This window comes from Solanum stenotomum, chromosome 1 (genome assembly GCF_019186545.1).
Source record: "Solanum stenotomum isolate F172 chromosome 1, ASM1918654v1, whole genome shotgun sequence".
Taxonomy (NCBI): domain Eukaryota; kingdom Viridiplantae; phylum Streptophyta; class Magnoliopsida; order Solanales; family Solanaceae; genus Solanum; species Solanum stenotomum.
Window position 1 is genome coordinate 99,725,141 of NC_064282.1, and position 23,577 is coordinate 99,748,717.

The 23,577-nt window shown below is 35.7% G+C and overlaps 3 protein-coding genes across 5 annotated transcripts in view; all 3 read left to right on the plus strand.

Moving 5' to 3' along the window:
- LOC125870942 (receptor-like protein Cf-9 homolog) overlaps positions 1-23,577 on the plus strand; it is a 244,979-nt gene that overhangs the window by 61,027 nt on the left and 160,375 nt on the right. Inside the window, exon 2 of one of the 2 annotated variants that reach the window (XM_049551518.1) lies at positions 348-449. The exons of the other annotated variant lie outside the window; for it this stretch is intronic. The gene's annotated coding sequence lies outside the window, so the exon portion shown is untranslated. Of the gene's footprint in view, positions 1-347; positions 450-23,577 lie in introns of those variants that run through there. 2 annotated transcript variants of the gene reach the window in all.
- On the plus strand, positions 4,504-8,400 carry LOC125860501 (receptor-like protein 9DC3). Its single transcript, XM_049540480.1, has 5 exons — positions 4,504-4,790; positions 4,998-5,425; positions 6,290-6,578; positions 8,162-8,213; positions 8,326-8,400. Exons 1-5 carry the CDS (start codon positions 4,504-4,506, stop codon positions 8,398-8,400), a joined length of 1,131 nt encoding a protein of 376 aa, XP_049396437.1.
- Positions 12,330-23,577, plus strand: part of LOC125870857 (receptor-like protein Cf-9 homolog) — a 190,207-nt gene continuing 178,959 nt past the window's right edge. The window contains exons 1-2 of one of the 2 annotated variants that reach the window (XM_049551409.1): positions 12,330-14,974; positions 15,088-15,199. In XM_049551409.1, the coding sequence (XP_049407366.1) occupies positions 12,330-14,960 (2,631 nt within the window). In that variant the 3' untranslated portion in view covers positions 14,961-14,974; positions 15,088-15,199. Of the gene's footprint in view, positions 14,975-15,087; positions 15,200-23,577 lie in introns of those variants that run through there. The other variant, XM_049551416.1, reaches the window with a different exon arrangement.

The window sequence follows — 23,577 nt, forward strand, 5'->3', positions numbered from 1 at the left end:
TGGTGGTGATGATGGGGTAGCACAAACGATGAATCCAGTTGAGCTAGATGAAGAAGAAGGAAGAGATTTATCAATGATCAGTTGGCAGGCGGTTCTCATGGGTTATGGTTGTGGACTTGTTATTGGACTGTCCATAATATACATAATGTTGTCAACTCAATATCCAGCACGGTTTTCGAGAATGGATGTAGAATTGGAGCACAAAATTCTTACGAGAATGAAAAGGCACAAGAAAAGATATTAGTGTGTTACCTCCAGGTATTCAATTTGATCTTTATCAATGAATTTGCTCATTTCCTTCATCCTTAAAGCTCTTAACTTTAATTTTTCATTTTTGAAAATTGCAGGATTCAAGTCTAGTATATATGTAGCCGGTGATGAAAATATAAGCCTAATTCTTTTGTAGTTTGTGATGTTTTTGAAGTGTGCATTTCCCTGTGAATAAAAGCATTAGTTTTTGTTTATCAATAGTTTGTTACATAGTAAGTAATTTCATTAACAAGCTAAACGTCTACCTATTAAAACTCTCCTTGGTGACAAAACAGAGTCTTGGATGCGGAAAACTGGTTTGAGTAGGCACACTATAGAAGACACTGTCTTCATAGTAAATTTCTGTGACTATCCTAGTGCATAAGCAAAGTGACGTCCTACTCATAAAATATATTCGCCTTTGTTTTCTTTCCAAACTGTCCACCAGATAACACGGGATTGTGTGAACAAAATCTTATCAGAAAATAAAACACTGCCTGATAGTCGGAAAATTCTAAGATATACTGTTACTGTTATGTTGAGTATATAATTCTAAGCTATCACTGTGGCTATTTACAGAGGAGCACAATGCTCAATCGATCGATAAATAGTTAAGAAAGTAAAAGTAGGATGTGCAATATGAGCAAAACATCATTCCGCATTAACTTGTTCCACAACATTTGTCAAAAGCAAACCTTTGGAACTGACAATAGCATATAATCAGTACCAAATCAGTGGTGGATCGGAAACAGAATTTTCATGGAGGAAATTCATCATCTACTGTATATACATATACAAAAAAATTTGACCACGCATGTAAAGTGTAATTTTTTGGCAAAAGGGTTTGGATGAACTTCGTCTCCCCTCTAGCTCCACCCCGGGTTCCAAATGATAATTTCTCCATAACAACACGAACATTCAATTATATGTGTTGACTCTTCAATCAATCCACTTTAATGCTCCTCTTAATCACTTCTTGATTCTCTGTGTATAACGTGGTTGTTAGGTTTTTGATGTACCCAAAAAATTGCTTCTTGTCAACAGAAAGTTGTTCCTGAAGCCTGAAAGTTTCAACTTTCAACAATATCAACAACCTTGAAATTCAGGACAAATACAATCTCCCCATCACTGGTCACGTATATGACGATATGACTTTGGGTTGTATTTTCCTTCCATGCACATTACAGAAAAGAAAATGATATAACTCATCCACTCTTCTTCTGAGTTTGTTCTAAAACTCGCAAATGGATATTTCCATGTCGGCATTATGTTGGGATTGAAAATTGCAGCAGTTAATGATCCCCATATGAAAAATAAACAATTAACGCAATCCAAATAAGAAGATGCAGAGGCAGAGTCGTAGAGCTCATTAAATCTCTCAATTTGAAGAAAGGCAGCAGTCTTTTCCATCTTCCTTTTGCTCAGCACTGTAAAAAAAACTGATTCTCTTTCGTGTAGAAAGAATTTTATACCACTAGAACAAGTCATAGAACGATATCTATGTATATCCTTAAAATCTTATTTTGAAACACAAGAATTACAGTTCTTTAAGTCATGTAAAATTTTCTCATAAGTTAAAAATTTTCTTCTTGTTGTATTGTAGTAGAAAGGGAATATATAGAATGACATCGTTTTCACAAATTATGTGCAAAAAATTCTTAATTCGTGGTGTAATATTATCCGTTTTGAGTTGAGCTTGATATTTTAATTGGAACAAAATCTCATTCTTTTGTTAAAAAGTTGAATTTGCCAATAAACACAGGGTAGAATGGTTCCATGTGTATCATGAGGAACTTTCTTCTTGTTGTTTTGTGTTATTACATGTAAAATGCTTACATATTGTGTGACACACTAAAATTTACTAGGTGACCTTCCTACAACTCATTACTCTACTGCAACAATTAAATGTGCATAGTAAACTGGGAAAAGGGGCAAAAATACCCCTCAACTTTGTGATCAAAGCAAATATAAGACTTCTTGGAATTGATTACTCCAAAGAAGAAGTAGTAGATTTTTCTTTGCTTAATTTGTAGTTCTGATGATAACATTAATTACTTCATAGGTATGTATGTATTGACGAAAGATCACAACTTTGATTTATGATCCACAACAATAAATTTGACTGAAAAACCAATTTTAAGATTATTTTTAAAAAAAAGATTTAGTCTGTTAATGAAAAAGGTAAATGTATACCATTTATTAGACAACGAGGGTATGTACGCACCATTTGTTAGCCGATGGAGGTATATATGCATCACTTTTTAATGAGGAGTACATCTGCTCGAAATCGCAAAGTTGAGGTGGTATATTTACCCCTTTGCCCTAAAATTAAAGATCAAAAAAGTTAATTAAAAAATACTTTTTCCTCTTCCGTTAGATGAAAATGTATATATGAGCCACTTTTATAGTGACAGGAATAAATGTGTGCCACTTTTGGTACAGTAGAGGTATATTGTAACATCGTGTAAGTTGAAATAACTATGAAGAAGCTGGAAATTGGAAATAGTCATTTTTGGAAAGAATTCAAAATCTGGAAAATTTGGTTTAAGTATGGGAAAAAATGAGTTTTTGATCAACTTCTAGCAGTCATAACTCCTAGTTTAGGATGAGTTAGGTGAATTTCCAGTTATGTTTGGAAATCTCTTGGAATGATCTTTCCAACGCCACCGAGTTTGCTTGATTCCGAGTTCGCATGAGTGAGTTATGCCCTTTGGAAGTTGGGCTGTTGGCACAGGGCAGTTTAGTCCGAATTTGTAAGGGTATTTTGGTCTTTTTCCTAACCATTTCTTTTGGTTATATTAAGGTTTTAGACTGATTTTAAATCAGTTTTTCCTTTCTAAAGTGAGAGTTATGGCTTTTGAGAGAAGAGAGAAAGAAGAGGAGAAAGAGAAGAAGAAGCAAGGATTCATCAAGATCGTCGTGGTTTTCGTCGGGGTGATCCCTATTAAGGTATGTGAGATCATAGTGTTGGATTGATTCATTCCCCCACACGCCAAACTCATTTTAATTCCGAGAAAAGATTGGTTGTGTTGTTGAAGTTGTTGGTGGTGTTGTTGAAGTTGTTGGTTGTGTTGTTGAAGTTCCTTGTTGTCTTGGTACATGTTTCTGGTTGTGATTTCGAGTTGAATCTAGTGTATGTTGAGGGGTTTTGTGATAGTAAGTGTTTGGGGCTGGAAACTTTGAAGTTTAGAAGGTTTAGAGTTGGATAAACTAAGGAGAAAAGTCAAATTTTCAGGGAAAAGGGCTGGGGTGTCGCGCCAGCCAGCGCGCCCCAAAAGGGACTCTGAAGTCCAGCCCTTGGGGCGGCGCGCCAGGCAGAGCGCCCAGCAGGCCTCTCTGAAGCTTAAGGGCTGGCGCTCCGTGCCTCTCAGAGCGCCAACGACGCCAAGGACTCCAAGTCTTCCCATTCATTCCCCACTTTTTCATACATGTTCCTTGGTAATGTACCTATGTTTTATAGTTGTTTTCAATACTTTAAGGTACGTCTAAATGTCAAGAACTCATCCATAAACATGAGATCATTACCCTTGAATTCATAATCCAATTCGAGGAAAGTTAGGATCAAAGTCAAGTGAAGTTAGAGCCAAACTTAGAAGTTAAGAAGCAAGTCAAAGCAAGTCTTTAAAGTTTTCAAGAGTCTTTATTGAACGTTTTAACTTCGTTTTAAGGCTCATGTTTCAAGTTAAGTAAAGAGTATAGAGTTGAGTTCATTTTTCTCAAAAGTTATTAGGGAACTAAGTATTCCCAAAGAAGTTCATAAATGTTTTTTTCATTTGAGTAAGAAAGGAACCATGTTTTCCAAGAGAGCCTTTGGGCTAAGCTTTGAGCAATTTTTCTCAAACTAAAGAAAGATGTGTTTAAAACACTTATGAGCCAAAGTATTTTTGGGAGTAGTATTGAGCACCGAATTGGGGACGCGAGTTCATATTAACTCAACACTCCATAAGAACCATGTAGCCAACATGGGACTTGACGGGTCATTCTTTTTAGATGATCACGTAAGTTAAGCTAGTGGATCCACTAAGTAAAGTAAGGTCCTATATTATGGCAAGGTATAGGATGGTCCTTGGGAAACGTGAGGTAAAACGTTGTATCATCACTAGGGCTCATAGTGGTGGTTTTCGGTTAAAGAATCCCACTAAAGTTATATTACTTTTATATAAGTAAAGTTGAGTTTGTTATTGTTTTATAGAAGACAATCCCCAGCTCTCTGTTAAGTTTCCCACAACCAAATGGAATAGCAGTGCATCACTTATGGAGTTAAATCTCTATCGTGTGAATTTTATTGGCAAGATACCTGAATCATTTAGTCATCTAACTTCACTACGTAGATTGACAATAGCTTCTTGTAATCTCTCAGGCTCTATTCCTAAACCTCTATGGAATCTCACCAGCATTGAGAAGTTGGACCTTGGTTATAACCATCTTGGAAAAAACAACTTTGATAGCCAGCTTGAGTTTTTATCCTTTAACAGAAGCTGGGCGCAACTTAAATTGCTAGATTTTTCATCCAATTCCCTAACAGGTCCAATTCCTCTAATGTAAGTGGTTTGCAAAACCTAAGATCACTCAGCTTGTCATCAAACCACTTGAATGGAAATATACCATCATGGATATTCTCCCACCCATCACTTGAATGGTTAGACTTGAGTGATAACCATTTCAGTGGAAGCATTCCAGACTTCAAGTCCAAATCATTGTTTCTTGTTATTCTAAAACAAAATAAGCATAAATCTCTCTAACAACAGATTTGAACGTCATATCCCAAGCATTATTGGAGATCTCGTTGGGCTTCGTACGTTGAACTTATCTCATAATCATTTGGAAGGTCACATACCAGCATCGCTGCACCAATTATCTGTACTTGAATCATTGGATCTCTCATCAAACAAAATCAGCAGAGAAATTCTACAACAACTTGCATCCCTCACATTTCTTGTAGTCTTAAATCTCTCTCACAATCATCTTGTTGGATGCATCCCCAAAGGAAAACAATTTGATACGTTTGAGAATAGTTCATACCAAGGAAATGATGGGTTACGTGGACTGCCACTCTCAAAAGATTGTGGCGGTGATGAAGGGGTACCACAAGCAACAACTACATATGGGCTAGATCAAGAAGAAGAAGATGGAGATTCAACAATTATAAATTGGCAGGCGGTTCTAATGGGTTACGGTTGTGGACTTGTTATTGGACTGTCCATAATATACATAATGNTATTTGATTTCCTTCACTTTTTCTTGTATCCATCCAAAATTAGCTTATATTAATATCAGACATTTGGAATTAAATTTGAAATCAAATCCAAAAGAAAGACAATGAAAATAAAAGATATAAATAAAATCAATAGGAAAAAGGAGAAAAAAATACGTATTTACGTATGTTTGAGAAAATTTTTAAATACAATGCAAAGAAAAACAAAAAATATTATGTGTGCCAACTTATTTTAAAAACAAGGTAAATAAAATAAGAAGATTTTTTTTTTTTTNAAAAAAAAAAAAAAACTAGCGTAGCTAATTGAAGAGTTATGATTTCATGTCAACACATAAAGCGCAAAGAAATATATAGAAAAAAGTTTAGGGGGTACTAGGACCTCCATAAATATAGGGTGTGTCCCTTTAATTTCGGTTATAGTTCAAGGGGTACTTATGCCTTCTCCCAATTTAAATTGATTACATAATTGTTCCCAATTGTTAAAGTTAATATTCTCATCACCAACGGATGTGGTACAGTGGATGAGGTTGCTCCTCTCTTAACCAAAAGTCTCATGTTTGAGCCCTGGGTATAAAAAAATCCTTGGTAGAGAGCATTCCCCCCCCCCCCACCGAATGGGGCTCTACACGGTGCATGACACGAGTTTAAAATAGTCGGACTCCAATGTGTTTACCAGACACCGGATGATAAACCAAAAAAGAAGAAGAATGGGGCTCAAGTCGTTATCACTAGGAAATAACAACTTTGACGGCCAACTTGAGTTCTTATTCTTTAACAGATGGACGCAACTTGTTGAGCTAGTTTTTTCATTCAATTCCCTAACAGGTTCAATTACTTCGAATGTAAGTGGTATGCAAAACCTACATTCACTCTTCTTGTCATCAAACCATTTGAATGGGACTATACCATCATGGATATTCTCCCTCCCTTCACTAAGTTATTTAGACTTGAGTGATAACCATTTCAGTGGAAACATTGGGCTAGATCAAGAAGATGGGTTACGTGGATTGCCACTCTCAAAAGATTGTGGCGGTGATGAAGGGGTACCACAAGCAACAACTACATATGGGCTAGATCAAGAAGAAGAAGAAGGAGATTCAACAATTATAAATTGGTAGGTGGTTCTAATGGGTTACGGTTGTGGATTTGTTATTGGACTGTCCATAATATACATAATGCTGTCAACTCAATATCCAGCATGGTTTTTGAGGATGGATGTAAAATTGGAACACAAAATTATTAAGAGAATGAAAAGACACAAGAAAAGAAATTACTATAGTGTGTAACCTCGAGGTGTTCAACTTAATCTCTATCCTTCAGAAGATAACATTTTATATATCCATATATTTTCTACCTCCTTCATCCTTAACGCTTTTAATTTTAATGTTTCATTTTTGAAATTAGTAGGATTCAAGCCCATTGCATTGCTGGGATGCGAATAAACGCTCTTACTTTCATAGTATGTGATGTTTCATAAAGTATTTTTGTTTTGTTTCATCAAGTGTCTGTTAGATTTTATATGTTCCAGCTTTCTTGTGTTGTGACTCAACAAATTCAGCATATTCAGTTGCGAGGAATAACCATAGAATTTCATAGAATGCAAAGGGATCAAAAGGGAAACCGAAATCGACAAAGCTCATTTGGTTGCAGCCCCTTTTACTCCCATGTTGACATACATCGTTAATGCTAGGGAAGAAATCATAGCATTTCCATGTGCAAATCTATAGTATACTTATTTTATGTAATTAATCAGCTAGGTGTTGTTTACTTCAAGAAGAGCAAAAAAGTTGATATCAGAATTAGCCTTCATACATTGAACTAATAATTTTCTTTGTAACGAACTGAATTTCTGAGACAGATAGGCTCTTTTAGAACCAGGTAAAAGAGTAAGATAAAGATTCTTGCCTAAAGGAAAATAAAGATCTAGGAAATAGACGTGTTCTTGAGCTTATGCTCGAAAGCAGTAAAGGGATTAGCTCAAAGGAGTACTAGATGTTCTGTTACAGCAAGTAGTTAAAAATACACGCAAGGCCTCGTACTCTAAAGAGCACGCAGCAAGTATAATACTTAGGAAACTAATTAAATAAGTCATTCTCCATAGCAAAGCTCAGATCAAATTGATGATTATTTCTTCATCTTTACAGATAGTAAGCTTCTTTCTTATGCAACATGTTTATCTGAACAAACTCTAGCTCCTTTTGAAACAAAATACGCAAGGCACAAGTTATGTATTACAAAGGCATAGTTTATTCCTACAGAACTTATGTTATCTAAATGTTTGCCTTGCGAATTAGATACTACATAATTTATGTATCTAACCAGAGGCGGATCCAAAATTAACTAGAGTGGCCTCATGTTAATATTGTGGATCCGCCCAACAAACTGCTTCTTGTCAAAAGAAGGTTGCTCCTGAAGTTTCAGTAATTATAAGTTGGCAAGCGGTTCTCATGGGTTATGGTTGTGGACTTGTTATTGGATTGTCCATAATATACATAATGCGGTCAACTCAATATCCAGCATGGTTTTCGAGGATGGATGTAGAATTGGAACACAAAATTCTTACGAGAATGAAAAGGCACATGAAAAGACATTAGTGTGTTACCTCCAGGTATTCAATTTGATCTTTATCCATATAATTTCTACCTCCTTCATCCTTGAAGCTTTTTAACTTTAATTCTTAATTTTTGAAATTTGCAGGATTCAAGTCCACTGCATTGTTGGGATCAGAATAGAAGCTTTTAATTTCATAGTTTGTGATAAAGTGTTTTTGTTTTAAATCCTAGCAGAGGCGAAACTGTGTGCTGGAACCTTGTGTATTCCAGGATCTAACATTGCTGATTTTTATCACCTCTCTGCGCCAGCATAAATGCTTGAGAGTTGCACATAACGCCCAGAATGATTCTGTTACAACTCAAGCAATAGTTGTGTTTGCTTAATTACAATTCCTGAATGTTTGCTGTTATAGTTCAACTTTCTGACGATCCAAGGATAAGAAAAATAAATTTAATACTAATTTGTCAGTGAATGAATCATCAGGGCGTTTCGTTTTAAATTACAACGGTAGTATCGTTTTGAATTCAGATGCCTGAACGTGACGTAGAGAATGTTGGTTCAGTTCTTAGTAACGATCTTGAGACAGGAAATAAATATTGTGGGAATAATCAGTGACTCACATTGATTGTGACGATGAAGTACTTACTAACTAAGTATAAGAAGATGACAAAAACTTTAAAAGATATAGAGGTGTCTCTGTTGACTTTGCCAGCATCGAAAACAATCATGGTGTCATTTAATTGGTTCTTCTGTTTTATAGAGTCGTGTGAGTGTTTAGCAATTAAACTTAAACTTGTGCTTTATGTTAGCACTCCATTCTCAAGTTTCAACTTTCAACAATATCAACAACCTTCAGCAAATGGATTCTCCCCGATGCTAGCACTCCATTCTCAAGTTTTGTGTAGGAAAATGAATCTGAGAGGATCCTGATAAGCCAACATGTTTGAAGAACTTGTTTATTTTGGTCAATTTTATCTTTTTGTGGCTCAAATAGGTTCCGGATACCAGTCAGCTCCCTATCTCTATGTTCAAATAGCCTAGAAATTTCAGACTCCCAAATTTGATGTTGTTGCTCCATCATACTACTATGATTATTTAAATTGCATTTGATATTGTTATTCGTAACAAACTCGTATTGTTAAAATTAGTTGATTTCTCTCATAATCTAACTTGGTCCTTTCTTGCATTTGCCAAGATGAAATGCTTACATGTACATTCCTGCTATTATTGTTGTATTTAAGAGCTAATCAAACATGTATGGACTTTTGACTAAGAAATGTTGTTGATGTGGTCTCTATACACCAATTAATATTCTTACAGACTTCTCTTTTCACGGGGGGGCATCTATTATATGAAGCAATTGAAGTTGTTGATTTGTGATAATATGATCGTTTGACTAAATCATGAGAAATATGGAAAGTTGATTGGACATCAAAAGTAGTAGATTTTTCTTTGCTTAATCTGTGGTTCATTCATCCACCACATCCGTTGATGGATGATAAGTACATTAATTAATTCATAGGTATGTATTGACTAAAGATCACACCTTTGAATATGCATTTATGATCCACAACAATAAATTTGACTGAGAAACCAATTTTGAGATTTTAAAAACAAAATTCAATCTGTTAATTAAAAATAAAAAATGAATTAAAATTATATTTTTTCACTTCCATTTGATGAAAAGGTATATGTGAGCCACTTTTATAATGGTAGGAATATGTGTGAGCCACTTTCTTTTTTTTACAGTAGAGGTATATGGGAGCCACTTTTGTGATAAAATTTTGCTCATTTGGTTGCAGCCCCTTTGTATTTATGTGTTGCCGAGCCAACATAGTAGACAGGAAGACCATAGGAGGAGATTAAACATGAAAGTTGGAGAAGTTGGTTAAGATGGCCTTGAGCTGGAAATGGAACCATAACTATAGCTACTTCATCTTGTTTCAGTTTGCTAAATTCATGGTTTAGTAAATTCTCATCGCTACACATGGCAGTGGAGTTTTGTACTTGTGTTGGATCCTCCCTGTGAGCTTGTGTCATGGTAGAAGCAGGGTTATCTATATTCATCCTTTTATATTACTTTGTTCAAGGTATCAACTTTGAATTCTATGAGAACTGAACAGAAGTTATAAACACATGTAAGACTTGGAAATTTTGATTAACGATCCATAAAAGATGTTCTTGAAGTGTTTGTAAATTGAACAAAGGTTAGCAGAAATGCATCATCTTCGTCCAAGTTATAGCAAATTCAATCAAACTCCCTACTTCTTTTGAATTACTCGAATCATGTGTCAGCGTGTGAGTGAGTATGTATTTATGTAATAGGATAGAATAGGAAATCCAAACCTTTGAAATATTTAATTGGGATAATAATCAATGCAAGAGACCTTTTAAATTATATCTTAGTTTATCCACTGATGTTATAGGGATAAAGTTAGGGTGATTTTGGTGGTTTTCTTGTTCATCATGGACATTAATGTTGTCTAGGCTTTGTGTAACATAGTTAATTATTGTTGGTTCTTCCATATTCGATATCAGGGATTCAAGGGAACTTACTTTCGAGATCCACACAATACAATGGATTTATAACAAAAATTTTTACACATTTCAAGTATAAAATTTTAGTTGTTATCTGCACACACCTATACCGACCTAACATTGTGGATGTCATAACATACTCGCGTGGAAAAGAGCAAAAGATCCTGTTCTGTGGACTGAATTTTCCCATTTTGTAGTTCAATACTTGCTACTGAAGGGATGTTAGTATAAGCAGATATTTATTTTGAGTAGTTGTGTGTTCTTTTCCCTTGTTCTGTCTTATTATGTCAAATACTTCCCCTGTAAACCAATCCCAGATGATGTCAGTATGGCAAATTTGACTGTTAACTAACCAAAAACATGAATAAAATCCTAGTAATTCTGTTGTTACGTGTCTCAGGATCTGTTTTGAATGGGTCAGAGACTTCAGCAGATTATTAGGAGATTAGTTTTCTTTTAGTCACTATCCTATTAACTAGTTATAGTTGTTCCTATTTTATAGGCATGTTAGCAGTCTTTTAGCAGTCCATGTTCTGTGTTAGTTGTGCTGCCTCTCTACTTATTTAATCAACTTGAAGTTCAATAAAAAACTACTTCAGATTTCAATTCATCTTGCTGTTTCACTTAAATTAATAACAAATTCTCTTGTATTGGAATCAGATTTTGTGGATATCCACAGTTGTCACATTGATGTGTTCAGGGAGTAGACACCAAGTCTTTCACTTCATAAATCATAAACATGTTATAGCTGCATTTCATGTTAAATATGAAAACTTTGAAATTATCATCACATTGTGTAATGCATCACCATGGACCATGGGTGAAGAATTATGAGTTGATAGAGGTGAAGGGGAAATTAGCTGCCATACATTATGTGAAATGATTAAGTGGATACTTTGACTTGTGGATTTTAGAGCAGACTCCAAAAAGAGAACGGGAGAGACATATCATCGGTGTTCCCTTGATATGGAATGATATAAAACCTAGATATATATATATATATATATATCATCCTTCATGGCACGTAACCAATCTAGCAAGAAAATCGTTTTCACTAATTCCGCGTCCAAAACCAAAAATGAATGAGGCAGCAGTGATGATATGCTTAAACTTCTTCACCAAAGTACTGAAAGTGTATTAATTAGCTCTTTCTCTGTTTGTTCAACACCTTTCTCTACATTAGTTGGCATTTTTGACTTGGAAATTAAGGCCTATACACCAACCAACACTTTTATCCTAACCAATCAATATTGTGTCTCATTCTTTTGTTAAAAGTTGAATTTGCCAATAAACACAAGGTAGAATGCTTCCATATGTATCATGAGGAGGAGAAAAGAAGTGGGAAAACAAAGTAAAGTGGTTTTTCATAGTACAGAGAAAGCAAAGTAGAAAGCAAAGCAGAAAGCAAAGTAAGAAGTGGGGAATAATATAGAAATATAATTGATATATATATATATATATATATAATTTTTGTAGTGTGTGTGGTTGTTAAAGTATTACAAAACAAATACTTTTTCTGTGTCTATGATAAGGTACTGAAATTGATATAAAATGACTAGGTGACTTCCAAGAATTGATTACCCCAAACTCCAAAGCAACATTTAACTGTGCATAGTAAATTGGAAAATATACTATGCTTAATTTGTTGTATATATACCTCACCACAATTATTGAATAGAGATCAAAACAAAGATTTCTTGATTTCTTCTCTACCAACTTAATTAGTTTTCAACATTTTAGTGCAGAAATATTAAATAGAGTTTGAGGCGCGAAAATGGGCCATGTAAACCTTGTATTTTTTATGATATATCCCTTTCTCTGTCAACTTGCTTTCTCCTCATCCTTACCTCATTTATGCCCCAAAGATCAAGCTCTTTCCCTTCTACAATTTAAGCACATGTTTACAATAGATCCTAATGCTCCCGGTTATCGTTTCGACATAACATACCACTTGATTCAGTCATATCCAAAAACTCTTTCGTGGAACAAGAGCACAGATTGTTGCTCTTGGGATGGAGTTCATTGTGACGAGATGACAGGACAAGTGATTGAGCTTAACCTCCGTTTCAGCAAACTTCAAGGCAAGTTTCATTCCAATAGTAGCCTCTTTCAACTCTCCAATCTCAAAAGGCTTGATTTGTCTTATAATGATTTTTCTGGGTCGCTCATTTCACCTAAATTTGGTGAGCTTTCTAGTTTGATGCATCTTGATTTGTTAGATTCAAGTTTTACAGGTCTAATCCCTGAAGAAATATCTCGTCTTTCTAAATTACAAGTTCTTCGTATCTCTAGTGACCTATATGATCTTAGATTCGGACCTCACAATTTTAAACTGCTCCTTAAGAACTTGACCCAATTAAGAGTGCTCGACCTTAGCGATGTAAGCATCTCTTCCGCTATTCCTCTAAATTTCTCTTCTTATTTAACAAATCTAGAACTTTCATACATGCAGATATACGGGATATTGCCTGAAAGTGTTTTTCACCTTTCCAACTTAGAAACTCTTTATTTATCAGATAATCCCCAGCTCACTGTTAGGTTTCCCACAACCAAATGGAATAGCAGTGCATCACTTATGGAGTTAGATCTCTATCGTGTGAATTTTATTGGCAAGATACCTGAATCATTTAGTCATCTAACTTCACTACGTAGATTGACAATAGCTTCTTGTAATCTCTCAGGCTCTATTCCTAAACCTCTATGGAATCTCACCAGCATTGAGAAGTTGGACCTTGGTTATAACCATCTTGAAGGACCAATTTCCGATTTCTTTACATTTGGAAAGCTCTGGTGGTTATCACTTGGAAAAAACAACTTTGATGGCCAGCTTGAGTTTTTATCCTTTAACAGAAGCTGGGCGCAACTTAAATTGCTAGATTTTTCATCCAATTCCCTAACAGGTCCAATTCCTTCTAATGTAAGTGGTTTGCAAAACCTAGGATCACTCAGCTTGTCATCAAACCACTTGAATGGGAATATACCATCATGGATATTCTCTCTCCCATTACTTGGATTGTTAGACTTGAGAGATAACCATTTCAATGGAAACATTCTGGACTTCAAGTCCAAATCATTGTTTCTTGTTATTCTAAAACAAAATAAGCTGCAAGGTCCTATTCCAAAGTCACTCCTAAACCAGAAGCGCCTACAGTTTCTTGTCCTATCACAAAATAATCTCAGTGGACAGATCGCTTCAACAGTCTGCAATCTGAAAACACTACAAGTGCTAGATTTGGGCAGCAATAATTTGGAGGGAACAATCCCACTATGTTTGGGTGAGATGAGTGAACTTTGGGCTTTAGATTTAAGCAACAATAGTCTTAGCGGGACAATTAATACTAATTTTAGTATAGGGACAATTAATACTAATTTTAGTATTGGAAACCAACTTAGAGTCATCAAATTTGATGGGAATAAGTTAGAGGGGAAAGTCCCGCAATCTTTGATCAATTGCAAAAATTTGGAATTTCTTGATTTAGGTAACAATGAGTTGAGTGACACATTTCCTAAATGGTTGGGAACCCTACCTTATTTGCAGATTTTAAACTTGAGATCAAATAAGTTCTATGGCCCTATAAAAGATTCAAGGAGTGACAAATTGTTTGCTCAAATTCTAATCATAGATCTCTCATCCAATGTATTTAGTGGAGATTTACCCGTGAGACTTTTTGAGAATTTTGAAGCCATGAAAGTAATTAGTGAGAACAGTGGAACCCGAGAGTATGTAGGAGCTGTATATTCTCCATATTACACTAATTCCATGATAGTGACAACAAAGGGACGGGATCTTGAACTTCCTCAAGTTTTGACTACAGAAATAATTATCGATTTCTCAATGAATAGATTTGAAGGCCATATTCCAAGTATTATTGGAGATCTCATTGGACTTCGTGCATTGAACTTATCTCGTAATCTCTTGGAAGGTCATATACCAATGTCACTACACCAATTATCTGTACTTGAATCATTGGATCTCTCATCCAACAAAATCAGTGGAGAAATTCCACACCAACTTGCATCCCTCACATCACTTGAAGTCTTAAATCTCTCTCACAACCATCTTGTTGGATGCATCCCCAAAGGAAAACAATTTGAAATGTTTGAGAACAGTTCATACCAAGGGAATGATAGGTTACGTGGATTTCCACTCTCAAAAGATTGTGGCGGTGATGAAGGGGTACCACAAGCAGCAACTCCATATGGGATAGATCAAGAAGAAGAAGGAGATTCAACAATAATAAGTTGGCAGGTGGTTCTCATGGGTTATGGTTGTGGACTTGTTATTGGACTGTCCATAATATACACAATGTTGTCAACTCAATATCCAGCATGGTTTTCAAGGATGGATGTAGAATTGGAACATAAAATTCTTACGAGAATGAGAAGGCACAAGAAAAGACATTAGTGTGTAACCTCCAGGTATTCAACTTAATCTCTATCCTTCAGAAGATTACATTTTATATATCCATAAATTTTCTACCTCCTTCATCATTAAAGCTTTAACTTTAATTCTTCATTTTTGAAAATTGCAGGATTCAAGTCCACTGCTTTGCTGGGATGCGAATAAAAACTTTTGATTTCATAGTTTGTGATGTTTCATAAAGTGTTTGTGTTTTGTTTCATAGTTTGTGATGTTTCATAAAGTTATCGTTAAACATAGCAAGACTTATCTGGGTGACATGGTCTTTTTGTGAGATGGTTGATCCTAATTCAGTCCTTTAATTCCGGTTCATATTCGTATTGATGTATAGATATTTGACAATAAAATAGAACATGCTAAAAATTTAAAGATTTTTTTAAAATTAACAAATCCCATATACCGGAACTCACAATCATATAATCATCTTAATTACTATCCGATATGAGACTCTTAACACTGAATGTGGCGATCTAAATTCTCCACATAACTTTAAATGTATTAGATGCGTGATTCCTAATTTCCTCCAGCTCTTTCTGATGACATCATATAACACCAATATGCTTGAGATGCATTCCACAATGCAATAATTTTGATTTTTTCAAATTCAACATCAAATGCTTCTATTGCACGTTCTATGTAACATCCGACAATTTGAAATAACTATGAAGAGGCTTAGAATTGGAAATTTTCATATTTGGAAAGAATCTAAAAATCTGGGAAATTTGGCTAAGTATGGAAAATAATGAATTTTTGGCCAACTTTGAACAGTTATAACTCCTAACTCAGGATGATCTAGGTGTGTTTCCAGTTATGATTGCAAAGTTCGTGGATTGGTCTTTCCAACGCCATCAAGTTTGCTCGTTTCTGAATTTGTATGAGCGAGTTATGCCCTTTGAAAGTTGGGCAGTTGGCAGGGAATCCGTCCGGAAATTTGTAAGGGCATTTTGGTCTTTTCCCTAGTTTTTTCTTTTGGATATATATGAGTGTGTTGGAATGGTTTTGATCAGTTTGTCTCATTTTTAAAGAGTGAAAGTAAGGGTTTAAGAGTGAAGAGGAGAAGAAGAGGAAAAAGAGAAGATCAAGCTAGGTTTCGTTAAAGATCGTTGTGTTTTTCTTCGGGAGTGATCCCTATTAAGGTATGTGAGTTCATAGTGTTGGGTTGGTTCTTTCCCCCACACGCCAAACTCGTTTTATTTCGAGAAAAGCTTGATTATGTTTGTTGAAGTTGTTGGTTGTATTTGTTGAAGTTGTAGTTGTGTTGTGCTGTAGTCTTGTTGGTTTGGTGTATGTTTCCGGTGGTGTTTTTGAGTTGAATCTAGTGTATGTTAAGGGTTTTGATGATCCTAAGTGCTTGGGGGTCGAAGCTTTGAAGTTTGGAAGGTTTAGAGTTGGAGAAAAGGAGGAGAAAAGTCAAGTTTTCGGGGAAAAGGGCTGGGGCATCGCGCCAGCCAGCGCGCCCCAAGAGGGACTCTGAGGTCCAGCCCCTGGGGCGCTGCCCCTACCAGAGCCCCAACCAGACCTCTCTGAAGTTTGAGGTCTGGCGCTCCGCGCCTCTCAGAGCGCCAAGTCTTCCCATTATTTCCCCACTTTCTCATACATGTTCCTAGGTATTGTACCTATGTTCCCAAGTTGTTTCCAACACCCCAAGGTACGTTTAAACGTCAAGAACTCGTCCATAACACGTGATCAAACACCTTGAATCCATGATTCCAATTCATGGAGAGTAAGTTTCCAAGTCAAGGGAAGTTAAGAGTTGAGTCTAGAAGTTCAAGAAGGGAGTCAAAGCAAGTCTTTAAAGCTTTCCAAGAGTCTTTGTTGAATGTTTTAACTTCATTTTAAGACTCAAGTTTCAAGTTAAGTCAAGTTTCAAGTTAAGTCAAGAGTTTAAAGTTGAGTTCATTTCTCAAAAGTTATTAGGGAACTATGTATTCCCAAAGAAGTTTCCAAATGTTTTTACATTTGAGTAAGAAAGGAACTATGATTCCAAAGGAGCCTTTGGGCTAGTTTTCAAGAAAAAGGAACATTGTTTCCAAGTGAGCCTTCGGGCAAAGTTTTGAGTAATTATCTCAAATAAAGAAAGATGTGTTTAAAACACTTATGAGCTAAGTATTTTTGGGAGTAGTCTTGAGCACCGAATTGGGGACACGAGTTCATATAAACTCAACTCTCCATAAGAACCATGTTCCAACATGGGAGTTAACGGGTCATATTTTTTAGATGAACCCATAAGATTAATCTAGTGGATCCACTTAGTAAAGTTAGCTTCCTATATCACGGCAAGGTATAGGATGTCCTTGGGCAACGTGAGGTAAAACTTTGTATCACCACTAGGGCTCATAGTGGTGATTGTCGATTGAAAGAGTCTCCCACTAAAGTTATATTACTTTTATATAAGTAAAGTTGAGTTGTTATTGTTTTACCTTCAACAAGCTAAGTTATTTACAATATTTTACAAGCTTTATATATTGCATGTGTCTAATTGCTTTATATATTGAGTTTAGTTATTCATGAGTTGAACAGAGCCAAGGTAAGAGTCCTTTGTACTCCTTCCAAGTTTAAGTTGTGGTTTAGCTTTCCAGCTCGCATACTCGTACATTCAATGTACTGATGTCAGTTGGCCTGCATCTTATTATGATGCAGACATAGGTACCTAGGGCCAGCATCCGGTTCGCCGTTGATCCAGTTGAGTACATCAGAGTCAGTGGTGAGCCTCTTTGTGTTCCGGAGGACTCGATTATGTTGTTCTCTCAGTTTTGTTTTATTAGGGTGTTGCGGCGTCTGTCCCAACATCCATCTCAGTATTTTAGAGGCTTCATAGACAGTCAGTCAGTTGATTTGGAGTCTCTCATCTATGTATATATGTAAATGTTCTATTTTGAGACTCGAGATGCCTTTTTGGCCAGATTTTATTTCAGTCAGGTTGTTTTAAAACCTTGCATTGCATTGAGTTAATCCGCTGAGTTAAGAGAGCCAGGCCAAGGGTTCGCTTGGGGGCCAGCAATGGTCTTCGAGTGCCAGCCACGTCCAGGGTGTAGGCTTGGGGCGTGACAAAATTATTCCCCTTAAGTACCCAAGGATAATGAAATATATTCTCTCATGAAAGAATGATCTTACTCACCAGTGTATCAGTACCTAAAACTATGGTGTCAGTGAACCATTCAACGGTAGTAAAGAACACTAGAATTTATTTGTGCAGAAGAAGAAGAAGTTCAAAAAATCCGTAAGGAAAAATATGAGGAATGGAATGTATTTATAGTCATGGAAGCACTGTATTTGAAAGTTTGCAACCTTCCAGAACAGTCATTTGAGAAACGATGAGAAATTTAAATAAAATCTTGGAAAAATCTAAATCAAGTCGCGCGGATCCAGTTCATGTTGTACATTTCACCAATTTAATCAATAATTTTATAATTATAGTTAAATAATTAATTTAATAAATAAAGAAAATTTTTCCAAAAATAATTTCTCGATCGATCATTTTCCAAAGTCAAGCTGAGTCGAGTGAGTGACGACGACGACAACACAAAAGGGTCCCTCTTTTGAACCCTTTTAACAAGTAAAAGTGTTTTTCCTTATTAAAATACTTGAACTTCTCTTTCCACCATCAATGAAGTAGAAATGATTTTCACCAAAGCAAATGGGAACACTTCATATTCCCTCTCTTTCTCATTTATTCTTATTAGACCCAACAAGCTCATTGAGAGAATGTGCTTTAGTAAGCCAAGCATAGTTATAGGAAACTCTTTCCATTGTGATACTTGTGAGGAGAAGGTTTCTTGGGAAAACTAACTTCCTCTACCAATGGCTTCACATCGTGTGAGTCTTTTCAGGCAAAGGAAAAGGGGACGTGTGATGGATCCCGCATTTCGAGTGCAATACCATGATCCCATGTCTATGATTTCAACTTCATATTGTGGAAAGAAAACATAGACGAATTTTAGGAGTTAGATGAGAGCATTAAAAAAGGTGATCAACAATGAACATAAAGTAACTTCTAAGGTATGCATTAAAAGATGTTTTGGGTAGATTTTAATTGTGTAATGCACTAATGCTTACCTAACATTGAACCCTTAGGATATATCGATATTTTCTGGAAACCACTCAAGAAATCAAAGAGTCAAAGAGGAGATTTTCACGATTCTTTCAATAATAGAAATTCTCAATTCTATCTTCAATTATGATGGTGACACTAGCTTTTATAGTCAATTTATGAGTTAAAAATATATATTAATCAATGGGTTGAAAGTTCATGCAAAAAGCTGATAAATATAGAAATGGATTAAATATGAGTTTGGTATTATCCCTAGTGACTCCAATAACTTGATATGTACCATATATATCAAATCAATGGATATGATTTATGGTATAAATGGGGGCGATGCAACTTATATGACTCGCAATCAATGTTTTAGTCTGTTAGGGTTTGTTGAGATTGAATGTATACTAACATAGAAAAATTAGTTATGTTATGTAGATTGAGTATGTCAGCTTGTGTTCGAGCAATAACAGTTGTTTAAAACAAGTTGATAGAAAAGGTAAGGAGAGATGTACCTTTATCNCTTGTTTTCTCCTCATCTTTACCTCATTTATGCCCCAGTGATCAAGCCCTTTCTCATTGGAAAACAGATTGTTGTTCATGGGATGGAGTTAAGTGTGATGAGATGATAGGACAAGTGATTCAGCTTGATCTCAGTCGCAGCCAACTTCGAGGCGAGTTCAGCAGCCTCTTTAAACTCTCAAATCTCAAAAGGCTTGATTTGTCTGAAAATGATTTTTCTGGATTGCTCATTTCACCTATATTTGGTGAGCTTTCTAGTTTGACGGATCTTGATTTGTCGTATTCAAGTTTTACAGGTGTAATCCCAGCAGAAATATCTCGTCTTTCTAAATTGCACGTTCTTAGTATCGAGAGTGATCCATATGAGCTTAGATTCGAACCTCACCATTTTGAACTACTCCTTAAGAACTTGACCCGATTAAGAGAGCTCCACCTTAGCTCTGTGAACATCTCTTCCACCATTCCTCTGAATTTCTCTTCTTATTTAACAAATCTAGAACTTCCAGACACGCAGATATACATACGGGATATTGCCCGAAGGTTTCCACCTTTCCAACTTGGAATCTCTTGATTTATCAGACAATCCCCAGCTCACTGTTAGGTTTCCCACAACCAAATGGAATAGCAGTGCATCACTTATGAAGTTATATCTCAGTGGTGTGAATGCTACTGGTAGGATACCTGAATCATTTGGTCATCTAACTTCACTGCGTACATTGATAATAGTTTCTTGTAATCTCTCGGGGTCTATTCCTAAACCTCTATGGAATCTCACCAACATAGAGGACTTGGACCTTGTTGATAACCATCTTGAAGGACCATTTTCCAATTTCTTTAGATTTGGAAAGCTCAACTTTGATGGCCAATTTGAGTTCTTATCCTTTAACAGATGGACGCAACTTGTTCAATTCCTTCAAATTTAAGTGGTATGCAAAACCTACAACATCTCAACTTGTCATCAAACCACTTGAATGGGACTATACCTTCTTGGATATTCTCCCTCCCATCACTATATTTGTTAGACTTGAGTGATAACCGTTTAAGTGGAAAAATTCAGGAGTTCAAGTACCAATCATTCCTTGTTGTTTCTCTCAAACAAAATCAGCTGGAAGGTCCTATTCCAAAGTCATTCCTAGACCAGCAAATCCTACACTAATCTTCTCCTTTCACAAAATAATCTCAATGGACAAATCGCATCAACCATCTGCAATCGAGCACTGTTAGTGCTAGATTTGGGCAACAATAATTTGGAGGGAACAATCCCACTATGTTTGGGTGAGATGAGTGGACTTCTGATTTTGGATTTAAGCAACAATAGTCTAAGCGGGATAATAGATATAACTTTTAGTATCGGAAACCATCTTGGAGTCATTAAATTTGACGGGAATAAGCTAGAGGGGAAAGTCCCGCAGTCTTTTATCAATTGCATATATTTGAAAGTTCTTGATTTAGGTAACAATGAATTGAATGACACAGTTCCTAACTACCTGAGTTGCAGATATTAAAGTTAAGAACAAATAAGTTCTATGGCCCTATAAAAGATTCTAGGACTTTTCTGCTCAAATTCGAGTCAAGATCTCTCATCCAATGGATTTAGTGGAGATTTACTAGTGAGCATTTTCGAGAATTTTGAAGCCATGAAAATAATTGGTGAGAAAAATGGAACCCGTGAGTATGTAGCAAATTATTTTTCTGATTTTTATTCAAATTCCTTTATAGTGACAACAAAAGGACTGGAGCTTGAATTTCCTCAAGTTTTGACTACAACATAATCATAAATCTCTCTAACAACAGATTTGAACATCATATCCCAAGCATTATTGGAGATCTCGTTGGGCTTCGTACGTTGAACTTATCTCATAATCATTTGGAAGGTCACATACCAGCATCGCTGCACCAATTATCTGTACTTGAATCATTGGATCTCTCATCAAACAAAATCAGCGGAGAAATTCCACAACAACTTGCATCCCTCACATTTCTTGTAGTCTTAAATCTCTCTCACAATCATCTTGTTGGATGCATCCCCAAAGGAAAACAATTTGATACGTTTGAGAATAGTTCATACCAAGGAAATGATGGGTTACGTGGACTGCCACTCTCAAAAGATTGTGGCGGTGATGAAGGGGTACCACAAGCAACAACTACATATGGGCTAGATCAAGAAGAAGAAGATGGAGATTCAACAATTATAAATTGGCAGGCGGTTCTAATGGGTTACGGTTGTGGACTTGTTATTGGACTGTCCATAATATACATAATGTTGTCAACTCAATATCCAGCATGGTTTTCGAGGATGGATGTAGAATTGGAACACAAAATTCTTAAGAGAATTAAAAGGCACAAGAAAAGAAATTAGTATAGTGTGTAACCTCAAGGTATTCAACTTAATCTCTATCCTTCAGAAGATAACATTTTATATATCCATAAATTTTCTACCTCCTTCATCCTTAATGCTTTTTAACTTTAATTTTTCATTTTTGAATTAGTAGGATTCAAGTCCATTGCATTGCTGGGATGCGAATAAAAGCTCTTATTTTCATAGTATGTGATGTTTCATAAAGTATTTTTGTTTTGTTTCGTCAAGTGTCTGTTACATTTTATATGTTCCAGCTTTCTTGTGTTGTGACTCAACATATTGAGCATATTCAGTTGCGAGGAATAACCATAGAATTTCATAGAATGCAAAGGGATCAAAAGGGAACCCGAAATCAACAAAGCTCATTTCGTTGCAATCCCTTTTACTCCCATGTTGACATACATCGTTAATGATAGGGAAGAAATCATAGCATTTCCAAGTTCCATGTGTAAACCTGCTTGCTAACCTCATAGCAAATAAAGACATTAGTTTTCTTCTGTTGCGACATTAGATACTTATTTTATGTAATTAATCAGTTAGGTATTATTTACTTCAAGAAGAGCAAAAAAGTTGATATCAGAATTTTCCTTCATACATTGAACTAATAATTTTCTTTGTAACGAACTGAATTTCTGAGACAGATAGGCTCTTTTAGAACCAGGTAAAAGAGTAAGATAAAGATTCTTGCCTAAAGGAAAATAAATAAGTCATTCTCAATAGCAAAGCTCAGATCAAATTGATGATTATTTCTTCATCTTTACAGATAATAAGCTTCTTTCTTATGCAACATGTTTATCTGAACAAACTCTAGCTCCTTTTGAAACAAAATACGCAAGGCACAAGTTATGTATTACAAAGGCATAGTTTATTCCTACAGAACTTATGTTATCTAAATGTTTGCCTTGCAAATTAGATACTACATAATTTATGTATCTAACCAGAGGCGGATCCAAAATTAACTAGAGTGGCCTCATGTTAATATTGTGGATCCTCCCAACAAACTGCTTCTTGTCAAAAGAAGGTTGCTCCTGAAGTTTCAACAATATCAACAACCTTGACGGTTTCATCATCAACACCTTCAGCAGATGGATTCGCTCCCGATGTTTAAATCGGAGATAAGGTTATCACCGGAGAAAATGACATCCCTATTTTCAACTGCTCTGTTAACTAATTTCATAATTGGATCACTTTTAATGATTTCAGCTGTAAAAAAAAATATAAGATGTAATAAGAGATGATCGATGTCAAGTCTTTTACACATTTCAAGTATACAATTTTAATTGTTATCTGCACACACCTATACCGACCTAACATTGTGGATGTCATAACATACTCACATGGAAAAGAACAAAAGATCCTGTTCTGTGGACTGAGTTTCCCATTTTGTAGTTCAATACTTGCTACTGTAGGGATGTTAACGCCTGCAAAGCCAACCATGACAGCTGCAGCTCCGTCCTGGTGGGACAAAATTCACTGCCCTTCAATGTGGAAGGACATACAACCCAAAGTCACATCATCATGCACGTCCTGTGATGGAGTGATTTTATTCACCGTGAACTTAAAGTCGGGTACTTTATGTTTGTAGTACGATGTCTCGTGACAGAGTTGGAGAAAACTAAAAATCAAGGGGATTCCTAAAGAGAGTTGTGTTGGAAATATTTATAGTTATGTAGAAAGACTAGTTA

Bases quoted from the DNA above. Each gene is read 5' to 3' on its own strand.
- LOC125860501 (XM_049540480.1), top strand. From the start codon at position 4,504: ATGGAGTTAAATCTCTATCGTGTGAATTTTATTGGCAAGATACCTGAA. The intron at 6,579-8,161 runs GTAGGTGGTTCT...TGAAATTTGCAG, and splicing joins GATTCAACAATTATAAATTG to GATTCAAGTCCACTGCATTG. The intron at 8,214-8,325 runs GTTTGTGATAAA...TCTCTGCGCCAG, and splicing joins TAGAAGCTTTTAATTTCATA to CATAAATGCTTGAGAGTTGC.